At 34.7% G+C, this 13865-nt stretch overlaps 2 protein-coding genes across 8 annotated transcripts; both read left to right on the top strand.

Annotated features, from left to right (window-relative positions):
- Positions 1-200: 200 nt before the first annotated feature.
- Positions 201-6183, top strand: LOC141605983 (protein arginine N-methyltransferase PRMT10). The gene is made up of 8 exons (XM_074424940.1): positions 201-499; positions 1743-1935; positions 2037-2142; positions 3298-3487; positions 3741-3926; positions 4018-4101; positions 4883-5111; positions 5878-6183. Exons 1-7 carry the CDS (start codon positions 311-313, stop codon positions 5057-5059), a joined length of 1125 nt encoding a protein of 374 aa, XP_074281041.1. The 5' UTR covers positions 201-310; the 3' UTR covers positions 5060-5111; positions 5878-6183.
- A 2342-nt stretch (positions 6184-8525) lies between these two features.
- Positions 8526-13664, top strand: LOC141605982 (uncharacterized). Of its 7 annotated transcripts, none has more exons than XR_012526554.1 (6): positions 8527-8774; positions 9429-9871; positions 10004-10635; positions 11692-11929; positions 13005-13040; positions 13236-13664. XR_012526554.1 is itself a non-coding variant. In XM_074424939.1 (4 exons), the coding sequence occupies exons 2-4, from the start codon at positions 9470-9472 to the stop codon at positions 11816-11818; spliced, it is 1161 nt and encodes a 386-aa protein (XP_074281040.1). In that variant the 5' UTR covers positions 8527-8774; positions 9429-9469; the 3' UTR covers positions 11819-13664. The 7 variants fall into 7 exon arrangements, 2 of the variants coding, with proteins under 2 accessions (XP_074281039.1, XP_074281040.1); XR_012526553.1 differs by having other exon boundaries at positions 12986-13040; XR_012526552.1 differs by having other exon boundaries at positions 13005-13664.
- The last annotated feature ends 201 nt before the right edge of the window (positions 13665-13865 follow it).

Raw genomic sequence — 13865 nt, 5'->3', positions numbered from 1 at the left:
TTCAGATTTGGATCAAGTTTGAGTTTATTCAAACGGGTCAATTTTACCCGGTGTAGTTGTGACCCGTGACTCGTGAGTTGTGGCCCAAGGGCTATAAGTATCTGACCCTAGAAGTGTTCAACTTACCAAATGAGGAAAATGTTAAACAAAGTTACAAAACCATGAGGGTCCTACACTCCTACCCTTAAATCACCCAATTTTACGAGGGTTGGATATAAAACCCTTGTGCCCTAAATATTTTTCCTTCTCCCCCCTTTCTCCTTCACATACGCACACACACCAGACTAATAAACAGCAAAGCAGAAGAAGAATGGAGAGAGACATGGGGAGCTCAGCCGCAAATGGAGGTGGTAGATCAGTTGATAAAGGTGTAGATTTTGCAAACTATTTTTGCACATACGCCTTCTTGTACCATCAGAAAGAAATGCTTTCTGACCGTGTTAGAATGGATGCTTACTTCAATTCTATCTTCCAAAACAAACACCACTTCCTTGGCAAGGTATAATTATTAGTCGATGTCAGCTAGTTTAGCGGGTAAAGTTTATTCGGCTTTTTTATGTGTTTGGTGAATTAATTGGTAGAAAAACTTAATTGGGTATTTGGGTTTATGTATGTTTGATATAAAGTTTTTGCCTTTAGGTGAATGGGAGTTAGTTTAGTGGGTGAATTTAAGTGAATTTTTAATGTTTGATTTTATTGTATGTGGGTTTGATGAATGCTAGTTATATGGTACAGGAATTAGGGAATGTTGGTAGTTTAGTTGGTTAAGAACTTGAAATTTGTGCATAAATTTCTGTTTATATTATATGGTGAGTATGTTTGTTGTGAATTATTTGATAAGAACTAGTTTGTATCTTTAAGCGGATGTTAGATTAGGTGTGGTACTGGTAGCCTGGTAGGCATATAATTTATCTGTATCTTAGAAATTCGATTAGCGTAGGTGGTAAAGTTTAAGTCTTTGAGCTGAAGGAACAAAGATTGTGTTGTCAATCAATCAGATTTTAGCGTCTTTAAGGAGATGTAGCTAAATTAGCTGATAATAGAGTCGGCAAGGTTCTATCGATACTTGAACTAGAACCATAGCTGTTTCAGTTAATCTTTGGCCTCCGTGTGCATTGATACGTAGGACAAAACAGTCTTTGAATGTGATGCGAGGTATGATAAAGGGGAATGATTCTCTGGTTTCATTCTTTTGAAGAAATTTCGAATTGTTTATTCTTTGAGGTTTTTGATTAGGAGATCAATGTGACTCTTTTTTTGGTAGGAAACTGGGCTTATTTTGAGACTACATGAGAATTGATAAGGCTAAGACCCGTATCATGCTGCAACTCATTTGAATTAGAAGATGATTTTGTGGCTTTGGTGGGTGGTAGTTTTGTTGGATATAGAAATAGGGAAATGGGGGTTGAGATGTTATAAGTCTTCAAATGTGACATCTATGTTACTCTGACATTTAGTAATATGTTCAAAACTTAAACATAGGTGAGACTAGAAGTGTGTGACTCTTGAATACTTGATTTTAGGCCACAAATGATAAAATATCCGAGTCCGACATTTAGAAATTCTTCTCATTTTTACAAAGATTTATGTTGTCGGAGTATGTTGGAGTATGTGGTTTAGGTCTTTGTTTTCCGCAAGATTTCATTTAATGTCTCTGTCTTCTACTCTTGGTGAAGTACTTTGATTTGTGATTTACTTAAATTTAATTATGGTGCTGAATATGTGCCTTTAATGTGGGATAGACGGTATTGGATGTGGGAACGGGGAGTGGTATTCTTGCAATATGGGCAGCGCAAGCTGGTGCAAGGAAGGTCTATGCTGTGGAAGCTACAAAGATGTCTGAACATGCCCGGAATCTTGTTAAAGCCAACGGCCTTGAGTCAATCGTTGAAGTTATTGAAGGGACGATTGAAGATATCTCTCTTCCCGAGAAAGGTTTTTCTCTTATTCCCTCTTTGTTGGGTTTATAAAGATATACTTGATCTTATAAATTTGGGCTAGGAATGTTCATGTAATTAAGTAACTTTTCTGTGTAGTTGATGTAATCATATCAGAGTGGATGGGGTACTTCCTTCTTCGTGAATCCATGTTTGATTCTGTTATCTGTGCTCGGGACCGTTGGCTGAAGCCAACAGGAGTCATGTAAGTTCCAAAAGAATTATTACTCCTTTAGATGATATGTTCCACCTGCATTATAGAATCCATAGCACTATAAATTCTCTGGATAAGACTTGTTTTGGCATCGTAATACATTTTTTATAAAATAATTAATGAAAAATACTCTGTATATGTAAGTATATGTTACTGTAAAGTAGACCTGACAAACAGCGTCGGGTCATGTCGAGTTCGTGTTCGTGTTCGTGTCATATATGATCGGGTCACAAACCCTCCAACCCAAACCAGGCCCAAGTGTCGTGTCCGTATCGACCCACTTACATAAATGGGCCATCAAGTCTTAACCCTAACCCGTTAATTTCGTGTCGGGTTCGTGTCGTGTTTTTATGTCATGTCCATATTTGGAAAGTTTGAGTAAATTTATGTGACGGAGGATCAAGAAAAATTAAGATTAATTCAGTAAATAGGTCATTCGTGTCGGGTTCGTGTTTATAGAGCTCAACCCAAACCCAACCCAACCCAATAAATATCATGTCGTGTTCGTGTCGTCCCACTTACATAAATGGGTCATTACGTCTCAACCCAAACCCGTTAATTTCGTGTCGTGTCATTGTTTGCCACCTCTACTAGTGTTAAGTTGAATAATCTGTGTTTGCAACTTGAAAAAAACTCCTATCTTGATTTCTCCTAGAGCCCAAGTGATACATTGTAACGAATGTATTGCCTAGTAATGTCGGTGTGTCTACCCTTGGGGTGGGGATGCTAAATTCATAATGCTTATCACTAGATCTTTAGCTTCTTGTGACGCAAAGTTCACTTCGGTTGTCTTTTATGCTTTAACTCGAAGCACTCTACCATTAGCATCATGTAAGAAATTTCGTACTTGAGGGTCCGCTCTGGTCAGCATGAACTCCTGAAATAATGTATCCGAGGTGTCTCCTTAGCAATTTAGCATAACTCCCTTCTAACATGTAATTATGCACCTCCTCTGTTCCCCCAGAGTATACATATTTTGTTTTAGTTTGTCCGAACCAACAATTTACTTTTATCTTTTAGCCATTGTTTTTTTTTTTGTTGTTGTTGTTGTGAAGGTTGAATGTGAGACCTTTCTTTAGCCTACTTGCATGTGGTTCACTAAAAATTGATGAAAGAGGGAGTAAAATTCAAAGTTTGATGTTGCAGGTATCCAAGTCATGCACGCATGTGGGTGGCTCCCATATGGTCTCGCTTGGTGGATCAAAAAATGGATCACTATGAAGGGGCTATGGACGATTGGTCCGCATTTGTTCATGACACTAAAAGCTCTTATGGTGTGGATATGAGTATACTTTCTGATCCCTTCATTGCAGAGCAGAAAAAGTACTACTTACAGGCGAGTGACATAACCTCTTTCCATAAAAGGAAAATGATAAATTATGTAGCCAAATATTTTGGACTACCCAAATTGAACCCACAAGGTGTTTTTACCTGTAATTATTATACTATAACAATAAGCCCATCATCATTATTGAATATTAGGCTGTCAAATAAATTTGGATGTCGGATAAGCATTAGTATTTTCCTTCTGGTCTACCCTCTTCTTGAGCTGGTTTCATACTGTTCATTGTATTATGTTTTCTTTCCAGACTTCGCTATGGAACAATCTTCATCCTGATCAAGTAGTAGGGACAGCTGCCATTATCGAGGATATGGACTGTTTAACTGTTACAGTTGCTGATATACTTAGTCTCAAATCCAAATTTTCCTCGACAATCACTGAAGAGGATACAAAATTTTGTGGATTTGGGGGATGGTTTGATGTTCAGTTCCGAGTGAGTCAAATTTTTTTTTGCTGTCTTTCTATGACTCTAAGCAACTGCTTTGATTATTTATCAATCTTATTCCTTTCTATCTTTATATCAGGGAAGAACTGAAAGTCCAGCTAGATGTGATGTAGAGCTGACAACTGCACCCAGCATTCAAAACGGTACACATTGGGGTCAGCAAGTAAGTAGAGCAACACAATTGAGATGCCTCGTCGTATAATTTTGTTTTGATTTAAAGTTCAGATTTAGTATCGAATATGAAAAATGTCATCTGCTATATCTTTATGTCTGTTGCTGTGTTGGTGATTTTTTTTCCCTGAGCATGATATTTTATGGTCCCCCATTTCCATGAATAAGTCGCGTTTGACACTTCTAACAAGGAGGAAAAAAGTCAAATAGGGCTTATTCAATGAAATAGAGGGAATATTGTACTATTGTGCACTAGTCGATATATTAAAGATTTTCAGTTTCCACACACTGATATTTCGTTACCTCATACTAGGGTAAAAAGGGGCGATATTTAGCTTATACCGCTATTTTAGGACCGATATAGGTCATACAGCTCACACTTGGTTAACACATGGCGCGGGTACAACTCATAACAGACCTATACGTCTAATATGACCAGTACGAAAAGATGGCACACTAACCCACAAAATTTTACATGCCACTGTCTCATAACAGACCTATACATCTAATATGACCAGTACAAAATGACCAGTAATATGTTTTCACAATTTGCTATCAACTGACCATTACCGGAATTTAGAATCAGGAGCATACGACATGCAAGTGGTATCAAGTTGGATTCTCTTACGTTAACAATTGGGAGTATAGTTTAAATATTTGACCCCATAATTGAGACATAATTAAGGATTGGAGCTAAGAAGATTGTTGATTATGCTCGGTTATAATGGATAATTGTGTAACCACTTGGTATCCGTCCGTTTTGTTTATTTCAGGTATTCCTTTTGGACTCTCCTATTAGGTTGGCCAAAGGAGATGCTGTAAATGCTTCCTTTGAAATGAATCGTTCTAAAGAAAACCATAGGCTGTTGGAGGTTGAGTTTGGATGCGAGATCAAACCGTCTTCTGGCAAATCAATCCTGCCATTCGTTAAGAAGTTCTACATAGAGTGAGATGGGCGACAGATGAGGCATACTTCTGCTGGTTCTGTTGACGATAACTTTGGTAAGCTTTCAGAACATCTTAGTAAGCTTTGCAAACATTACAACTTGAAAACCATATGATTTTGCTTGTTGCCTATGTTACTCCAACTCACACTCCGACAAGAGCATGACTTGCACACTTCATTTCAAACAAAAATCATAGAGATTACATAAGTAGGTCTCATACTTGAAGAGACACCCTATCGGACACTTGTAATTGTGTGAACTACTAAACTACATAGCCTATTTTTACCATAATATACTTCTCATTCTTATTCGGCGATATCAAATTCCCGTATGAGACGGTGTCATGATAAAATTATCATGAGATCAACCAATATATTTAGATGGTTGTGCGTTGGCAGCTAATAGGGTGGGGAGCAAATCTCTTAAGAGACCGTCTTACGCTAAATTAGCCTGACGCATACCAACTAATAGTCTAGCTAAAAAGAAAAAAGAAAAGGTAAAATAAAATAGTAACTAACCATATCTGAGAATCTCACATTAAATTATTGAGGGACCGTTTCACATGAGAACTAGTGATGACAAATTTTTTAGTTAAATAAGCTCTGAGACTTTTAACTGTTTGATTATATCATGGAATTGAACTTATTTAGTTAGAAGAGGGTTTAATGACCTAATCCACATTTTCAGTTTTAACCCCTGAAACGTACTTTTTTTGTAATTTCTTCCGATGACTGCCTGAATCCGAGTTATTGTTTGAATCTGTAAAAAATAAGGTGTTGGTTTATTTATCTTAGGCTTCGAACTTTTGTTTTTTCCCTCAGGGCGCAATGACGATCGACAATGCTCAATGTTTTATCTTTATTTGGCCATCCGGAGGAATTAATCTCGAGCGCTCTAATGTGTACGAATGATTACATTATTTGTGTAACTTGACCGATGAAAGGATCTTACGATGCTTTTAACAATGGAATGGGAGTTACCAGAATTTGATTAGTCTTATCATGTCTTATGGAGCAGAAGAAATTTAATTCTGGTTTGAATCATGTCATAAGCCATTTTTATTTGGCTTTTGTAAACTTGATTTCTTCTCATGCTATAAAAATTTTGTGCTCTATTGTTTTTGAAAACTCTCGAGTTTAAATTATCTCGTGAAAGTCCATGTAAAAAATATAATTGTCTCGAATTTTCAGTAAAATTAATTAACATTCTCCCTTCATCTTTTTCCTTTCAAAAAAAAAAATTAATTAACATTATCCAATAAATCAATCTAGTAAAGACTTGTTAAAAATAAGTTCAGTTGCTTAAGTTTGAAAACTTCGTAGATCAAGTTGTTTGATGTGTCAATGTCCAACTATTATTAGTAATCACATCCAATGATGTATGTGATCCTGATCGAGAAATCAAAGCAACAAGCTTGTTTGTGACGATCTTATATGTAAAACCAACTTATTTATTACTCGAAGTACGTATTGTTCATTTGAATATTGAGCGGAGGATTTAACAATTACGTTGATTTTAAACATACATTCCGGCCTATTTTTCTGGTAAAAGAAAACACATAGTTGGCCCCTAAAACTAGAAAACAAAGAGGAAAGAAATAGATGGATAACATCTTGAAAAATCCGTAATCACATGATTCACATCCAAGTATTTGGGTATGCCACACGCACAAGGCAATTGGCAATGAAGTCATCCAAACCATGCCCACTTAGGAAGGATTCCTATCTTATCATTGAAATGAAAAATATATACTCTTATCTTATGATGGAATTTTTTTTTTATAACACGTTTAAAAATATAGTCATTACATTTCTTTTAATTTTTTTAGGTATTGCTATGTACCGAAATATATAATTTGATAGTATATACCATATATAATTTACGTGTATTAAGTCGGTCACTCTTTTTAATAATAAAGCGATATACGCTAAATTTATAAAAAGTAATAACGGGTGAACTACTTTTATAAAGAAGCTTTATACGAAGTAATGAACATCACTAACGATGTGCATGAAAATAAGTACAAGTAGTCCATCAAAATAAGGGAGGCTAACAAAAGTTAAATACAAAACAAAATTTAAATAATTAATCTTGGATATTAGTTTTTAGAGGGGTGGTCCTAAATACACTACTAATATGTTCTGGGATATTAGTTTTATGTTTCATATGACTGGTTCGCCCTTTAATTTTCAACTTGACCAGATACAGTTATTATAATAGAAGAGGTATTTCCGTCCATTACTTATAATTCGAGTGTCCCAGTAAATTTTATGAGTGTATTTATGCGCCCCTTTTTAAAGCGCATAAAATTTCTGATAAAAAAATAAAATTATATTTCATCTTTATTTTTTTTTCTGTTGTATTGTAAAACAATCTTTTTTCTAAGACTAACTATTTGTTTTTAAATCCCTATAACAACTATACTTTTCATAGTTTTAATGATGCATAAATTTAACATATATTTCTCATGTATCACATTAAAATTGGAAATGATTTGATTTTGATATGCTTATGAAGAAGAAAAAGACTTGGGCTCAGTTTGGTAAATGGCATATTGGCCAAATTTCAGCATATTGGAGAGGTTTAACATGTTTGACTTACGAATATGCTATTTAGAGCGTTTGGTTAATGACATATTGAAATACTGGGGTCCAATATGCTATTTTGCAATAGGTTGCTCCTACTAGCATATTAGATTAGCGGATTAGAAAGAAAAAATATTGTCTTATTTACCCTCCCTTAAAAAATATTAACCTTCCTTTTATATATTTAATAAATAATTTATCCATATCCTTATTTGTCATTTTACAAAGAATCTAAACAATCTGCTAATCTAAAACTGTCAATTACCAAACACCTCTAAAACAATTCTGCTAAATAAATCTGCTAGTCAAACCCGCTAAATCATTATGCTAGTCAAATTTACTTTCTAAATCTGCTTCTGCGAATATTAATCCGCTGTTTACCAAACAGGGCCTTGATATTGTTAGAGATTGATGATCTTTTGTATTTATGTTCTAAATCTAGATTATGTGTCATTTATGTCATCAAGATTCATTCTCCATACATTGATGAAGTAACTTGCAAATCAAGAAGGCAAAAGATGATAGCAACAAGTAGAATATTAACATCTAATTTATAAAGCCTTACATAATAATACAATATTTTTAATTCGTAATTACTAATTAAATAACAAGATTTAAATGCCATTTACTTTTATCTTTTCATTATAAAAGAAAAATGCAAATCGTTAAGATATAAAAATAAAAGTACGTCGGAAACCAAATAAAAACAGTTATATTCACTTCAATAAGCTATTTTTAGTCCATTGGCAACTTGGCTAATTGACTTAATATGCAAAGAAAACTTTTTGGATCCAAAAATAACAACCTATCTAAATTGTCAAGATAAAGAAATCACTTCCCCAATTTAAAAGCAACTATAACAAAAATATTCTCATTGCATAAACTATTAAACTCACATATTTAATTTAATTCCATTATTCTAATTCCATTTTTTTTTTTTCCAATTCCCACAAAACTGAGGAAGAATAAAATAAATAAAATAATAATAAAAATAATAAATAAATAATCACATACAAATTTCCCTTCCACCAAACTACACAACACAAAAACATAACATAACAAAACGTAACAAAAAGCTCTCAAATTATAAAGAGTTTTCATCATTTTTCATCTTTGTTCTTCTGAAAGATCAGGTATTTTCTCCTCAATTCTCTCTTTTCTTCAATTTTTTTTTTTTATAATTTTGTATTTAATTTCAAGCATTTCCCAGTATTAATGCATCCCTTTATATTATTATTTGCATATTCTTGTTATTTTTATTAGTACTGTTACTATATAATTTATTTAATTTTTTATTTATATTTTTTTTTGTGTTAGCTGATGTAAATTGATGAATTTGAAGATCCCATATAATCTTTAGTTTCAGTTTGTTGTTTGATGAAGTTTGATTATTGTTTTCTGTAATAAGTTTGGTTATTTTTTGTTAGTTCTGCAATTTGAATTCAATTGATGTGTGTTTTACTGCTAAATTCACTTTTTATTTGATTTTTATGTTGAAATTTAGTTTCTTTTAGTAGTGTTATTGATTAATTGATTGATAATTTAATTTGTATCATCAATTTAGTTTTAATGTTATGCATATCAGTTTAATCATGTTTATGTTTTTGAGTTTATATTGTTTTTAATCATAATTTGTTGAGATATGCATTAGTTATAGTGAAAGATAAAGCTAATTTTATGTTGGGAATTGGGATCTAGAATTTTGGTTTAATAGTTTGGTACTTGATCTTTGTTTTGTGATCAATACTCATTCTCATAGGTTAATTTATTGTTGTGACTTGTGACAGATAATTGGATTTAATTTTTGTGGCGGGGAAAGGCGAAAAGAATGAGATTTAGAAAGGGTACTAAAGTAGAGGTATTGAACCTAAAGGAAGGGCCATCGGGATCTTGGCGCTGTGCTGAGATCATCGGATGTAGTAGTCACCGCTATACGGTTAGATATGAAGGGGAGATTGAGCTATTTGGGAAATCGATGGTTGAGAGTGTGTCTCAGAAAGCAATTAGACCGTGCCCCCCTCCGGTGGATGTTTTGCAAGATTGGATTCCAGGTGATGTCGTGGAGGTATTGCACAACTATTCTTGGAAGATGGCCACCGTTTTAAGGGTTTCAGGGCGTAGTCACCTCTTGGTTAGGCTACTTGGTTCGACAGTTGAATTTAAAGCTCATAAGTATGATGTACGCGCAAGAATTTGCTGGCAGAATGGTGAATGGATTGTGATTGGAAAGGTATATACAATACTCTTCATTTGATCAATTGTTATTTTCTCTTTTTATTCTTCAATTCATAGGACGACTTTGTTTTGCTTTGAATCTCCTAGCTTATAAATAATTTAATTTGTGCTTGTTTGCTTTATGCAGGCTTCCAATAATTGTGAAGATCTGAGGTTCAGATTCCCATCATCTCGAAATGCTAATAACCAGCCTCGAAAAGTGGTTACTTTTGTGAGTGGACGTACAAAGGCTGATAATAAATTAACTATGGAAACTCAAGTGATGCCTTTGAAAATGTTGAAAAGACGGCTATCCCATGTCCATACGGGGGTCGAACCGTATGCAAGGCCCAACAAGAAGGTTAGAATCGGGAACAAAGAGAGCTTTTGGAATCAGCTCGATGCTATGCAGCAATCTCAATTACCTGAAAAGGTAGAAAATGTTGTTTTCTCACGAGAAACGATGCATGAAAACTGCATGCATCCATCTTTTACCAACAAAATTTATGGACGTTCTGAAATGATTGTGGAAAGGGAGAAAACAGATGGTGATGTTGGATATTCAGATTCTATGAATGGTGACGGTAGTGTCTCGTCATCTGTTGGTAGCTGTAGTGTTTATATGAACCCTTACCATGAATCACATCATTTTTTTGCCGCTGGTCAATATGAAGATAATGACAGTAACTCTAGTGATGCCGAGTCTTTTTGCCAATTGAGATCCAGGGAAGGAAATTCTATCCTTCCTGCAAAAGAGGTGTTGACCGACGAAATTCGTAGGTTAGAGTTACATGCCTATCGTTGTACCATAGGGGCATTGTACGCGTCAGGTCCCCTAAGTTGGGAACAAGAATTATTACTGACTAACCTTCGGCATTCACTGCATATATCAAATGATGAGCATTTGGCCGAGATAAGGACCTTGGTTTCCTCTAGTATTTGCATTCCTAGTAGTTGACATTTATTCTAATTCTCTGTCAACATCTCGTTTAGAAGTTTTTAAAATTTTAGGTTCTCTTAAAGGTCTTTGCAATTGAAAGAAGCAACCAAGTCATGTCTTCTGTTGCATGCTGTGTATTATACCTATTATTTCATATTGATTTCCTCCATTGTATTGACTCTATGATAAAGTAAAGAATATTTCAGATTGTCAAATTCATTCTTTTCAGTTTGTTGTTTCTCTATCTGCCTGTGTCTTCTTTCTCTCGGTTCCCCTTTTTTTTCTCCTTCTCTCAAACTTTGCAGTCTGAAAAAGATGCATGTTTCTTGTATACATTAAAATCCTAGGTAGAACATATCTGATATCCTGCACCTCGTTTCTATACGGTTGGTCTGTAAATTGGATTTTTGATAAGCAAGTTAGTTTTCTTCATTAAACCATGGCACTTACATGAGCGAGATCCCTTTATAGTATCCATTCTTTCCTAGTTTTTTGTAAATCTTTGCATTTGTGTATTTGATCTGCAATGATCATCTGCCTTCTTAAATTGAAAAAGTATCGTGAAGGCTGTTTTACATAAAGATGTTGTAAAACGAATGTTACTTACACAAATACCCATATGCAATACTTCGTAACATATGGTTATATGATACTGCTCATGTAAAACTGCCTTACATTAGTACATTTGTTTCACATGTGGCTATCAAACTGCTGCTAGATTTTTTTTTTTTTTTTTTTTTGGAAATGTGTTCTTTTGTTTCTTAAAGATGATTGTACTTGTTGAATTCATTTGCCGAAGAGCTGTGTTCTGATTTATGTCACTTGGTGATCTCTGTTTGTTTCATTTCGTGAAAAGAAATCAATATAATATTGATACTTCCCCCTGCATTTCTCAGGGTCACAGTTAGGGGCTTGTGCACCTTGGCCTTGATGAAAGACGATACGGTTTCCTCTGGATCCATCGTTTTCTCGGCTGCCACCTTAACTCGGTGTGACTGTGCCCATGTCACTGAACTGTTTTAGAAGCTTATGATGAGCGACTGAATCATCTCTTGCACATGGCTGGCTACTGCATTCGCCTTGAATGCGTATTTGATCAAGTATTTAAAGCCAGAATCTTGTGTCTTCCACAAGGTATTTATGGATGCTTATAAATTTCCGGCTTATCTTTAGATGTGAGCTTTTAATTCTATTTTGGCTGTCCGGTTGAATTGTTTTGCGGTGTTTCTCGTTTTGGAAGAACCTCTTTTACTCCTCACTTTGTTTTTGGAGATGGAAAAAGAAAATATGAAACCAATGATATGGAAGTAGCATGTTCAAAACATCTATGGAATATATTGACGGAGTTCACGGAGTGAGACTTACATTAACCGTTCACACTAATAATAGGTTCCACCGTAAAGGGCTTGTTCTTTCGACATCTTCTACTGAATTTATGTGAAATTTTCTTGAAGTTTTCAGAAATCTATGCGAAATTTTCTCAACTTAATAATTCTGCTGGTTTATTTTGGATTATTTTCTAGCAAGAAAAAAGAGAAAGTTGAAAAGAACAAGCTCTAACTGTAACATGTTAAAGAACATTCACTAAATGTAAGCACATTTCCATTATTTCTTAGAACTTCTGAATAAAGTGATATCTATATGAATAGAGGTATAGTTAAGCTTCATATATACTTATTATGCATGAAGAAAGTCTGAAGATTAAAAAGGAAATGGACCAATAACGTTGCCCTTAGGCTTTGTTTGGTTGTCGGAATATGGAGGGATGTAATTTTCCTTGTTTGGATAATAGGTTGAATTGGAAGGAAAGGAAATGGCGGGATCCATTTTCCCTTTTATAAGGCAAAACAATGGAGGGATCCATTGTTCTTTAGGCTTTGTTTGGATGTCCTTTCAGCTTGTATCCAAACGAAGGGTTAAACTGTGTCACACTTGTTACTGTTTGCTGCAGGATATATCAAAATATTTAGCTTGTTATGGTTTATTGTCGACCGTGTTCTGATAAATTTTGATGAAAATAGTTTGATTTACATGTAGATGGCAGCCATACTTGCTAATCCAAATGCGCATTTGTCTGCAAGTGTGCTTTCTAGTTTTACACCGTGTCTGTTACCTAATCAAGTTTCTGGTGTATCTTGCGCATTCTTTAAGTTGCATAACTTTTTCAAGTAATAGATTTTCTGGTCTCAGCTCTACGTTGTGATGGCAGATTTCTTGCCTTTTCTCGGATAACCGTTATAAGCAGGTACTGCTGAGCTCACCCTCTTTTTCTTTAGTTTGTTATTGATGTTGGCTACTGTTTCAAAATTTAATATGGGATTTTTGTATTACGAGATAAAGTTTGGTCCTTTGTACTTTATCTGAATGAATCAGTTTTTTATTAAATACTTGAATTTACAAAGTATGCCTCTAGTTAGAGAGCTTAATGTCTCGATAATAGTGATGTGAACTGGAGACAAGGTTGGTTACAGCATTTGGAAAGCTAGATCAGTCTTGCAGGAATGGAGGCGGACAACAATGGAAGAACGAGAGCTGAGATGAAAAAAATGAGTTTAAAGGGGAACTTTAAAAAAAGGACATAAATTACATTCTTAATTGAAAATGGAGGGGGAAATTGCGATATTTGTCCAGAGAATTCAATTTTGACACCAGAACAGGCGTCTATTTGTAGGTAGTACAAGTAGTTTGTAATTTTTCCTAGGACGCAGTCTTGTCTTCATAGTTTGGTGGTTAACCGTCAGCAGCCTTTCTTGCCTTTGGATGTTTTTTTAAACGGTTGTAATTGGCTGGATTTGTAGTAAATAGTCTAATGTTTTCGGTCAACTTCAACATCGAAAGGTACAGATATTGTATTATAACTTTCAGATTCTGTTGTTCAGTGTAATTTCATTTGACTGATGGGTTTTTGAATAAGCTGGATTTGTCAATAAAGAAAGGTCATAGATATCTTAGGATAAACGGAGTTAAGTCAGCCACAGGGATTTGTCAGAATGACTTGGGTCATCTTTTGTGAGGTGTGGTTTTTGTGCCCAACTTTTATCCCTAGGTACTTCCTCACAAAGTTTGGAGC

The sequence above is a fragment of the Silene latifolia genome, chromosome 10, assembly GCF_048544455.1.
Source record: "Silene latifolia isolate original U9 population chromosome 10, ASM4854445v1, whole genome shotgun sequence".
Lineage (NCBI taxonomy): Eukaryota > Viridiplantae > Streptophyta > Magnoliopsida > Caryophyllales > Caryophyllaceae > Silene > Silene latifolia.
Note: the sequence above shows the minus strand (reverse complement) of the source record. Positions and strands in the feature narration are given on the sequence as shown.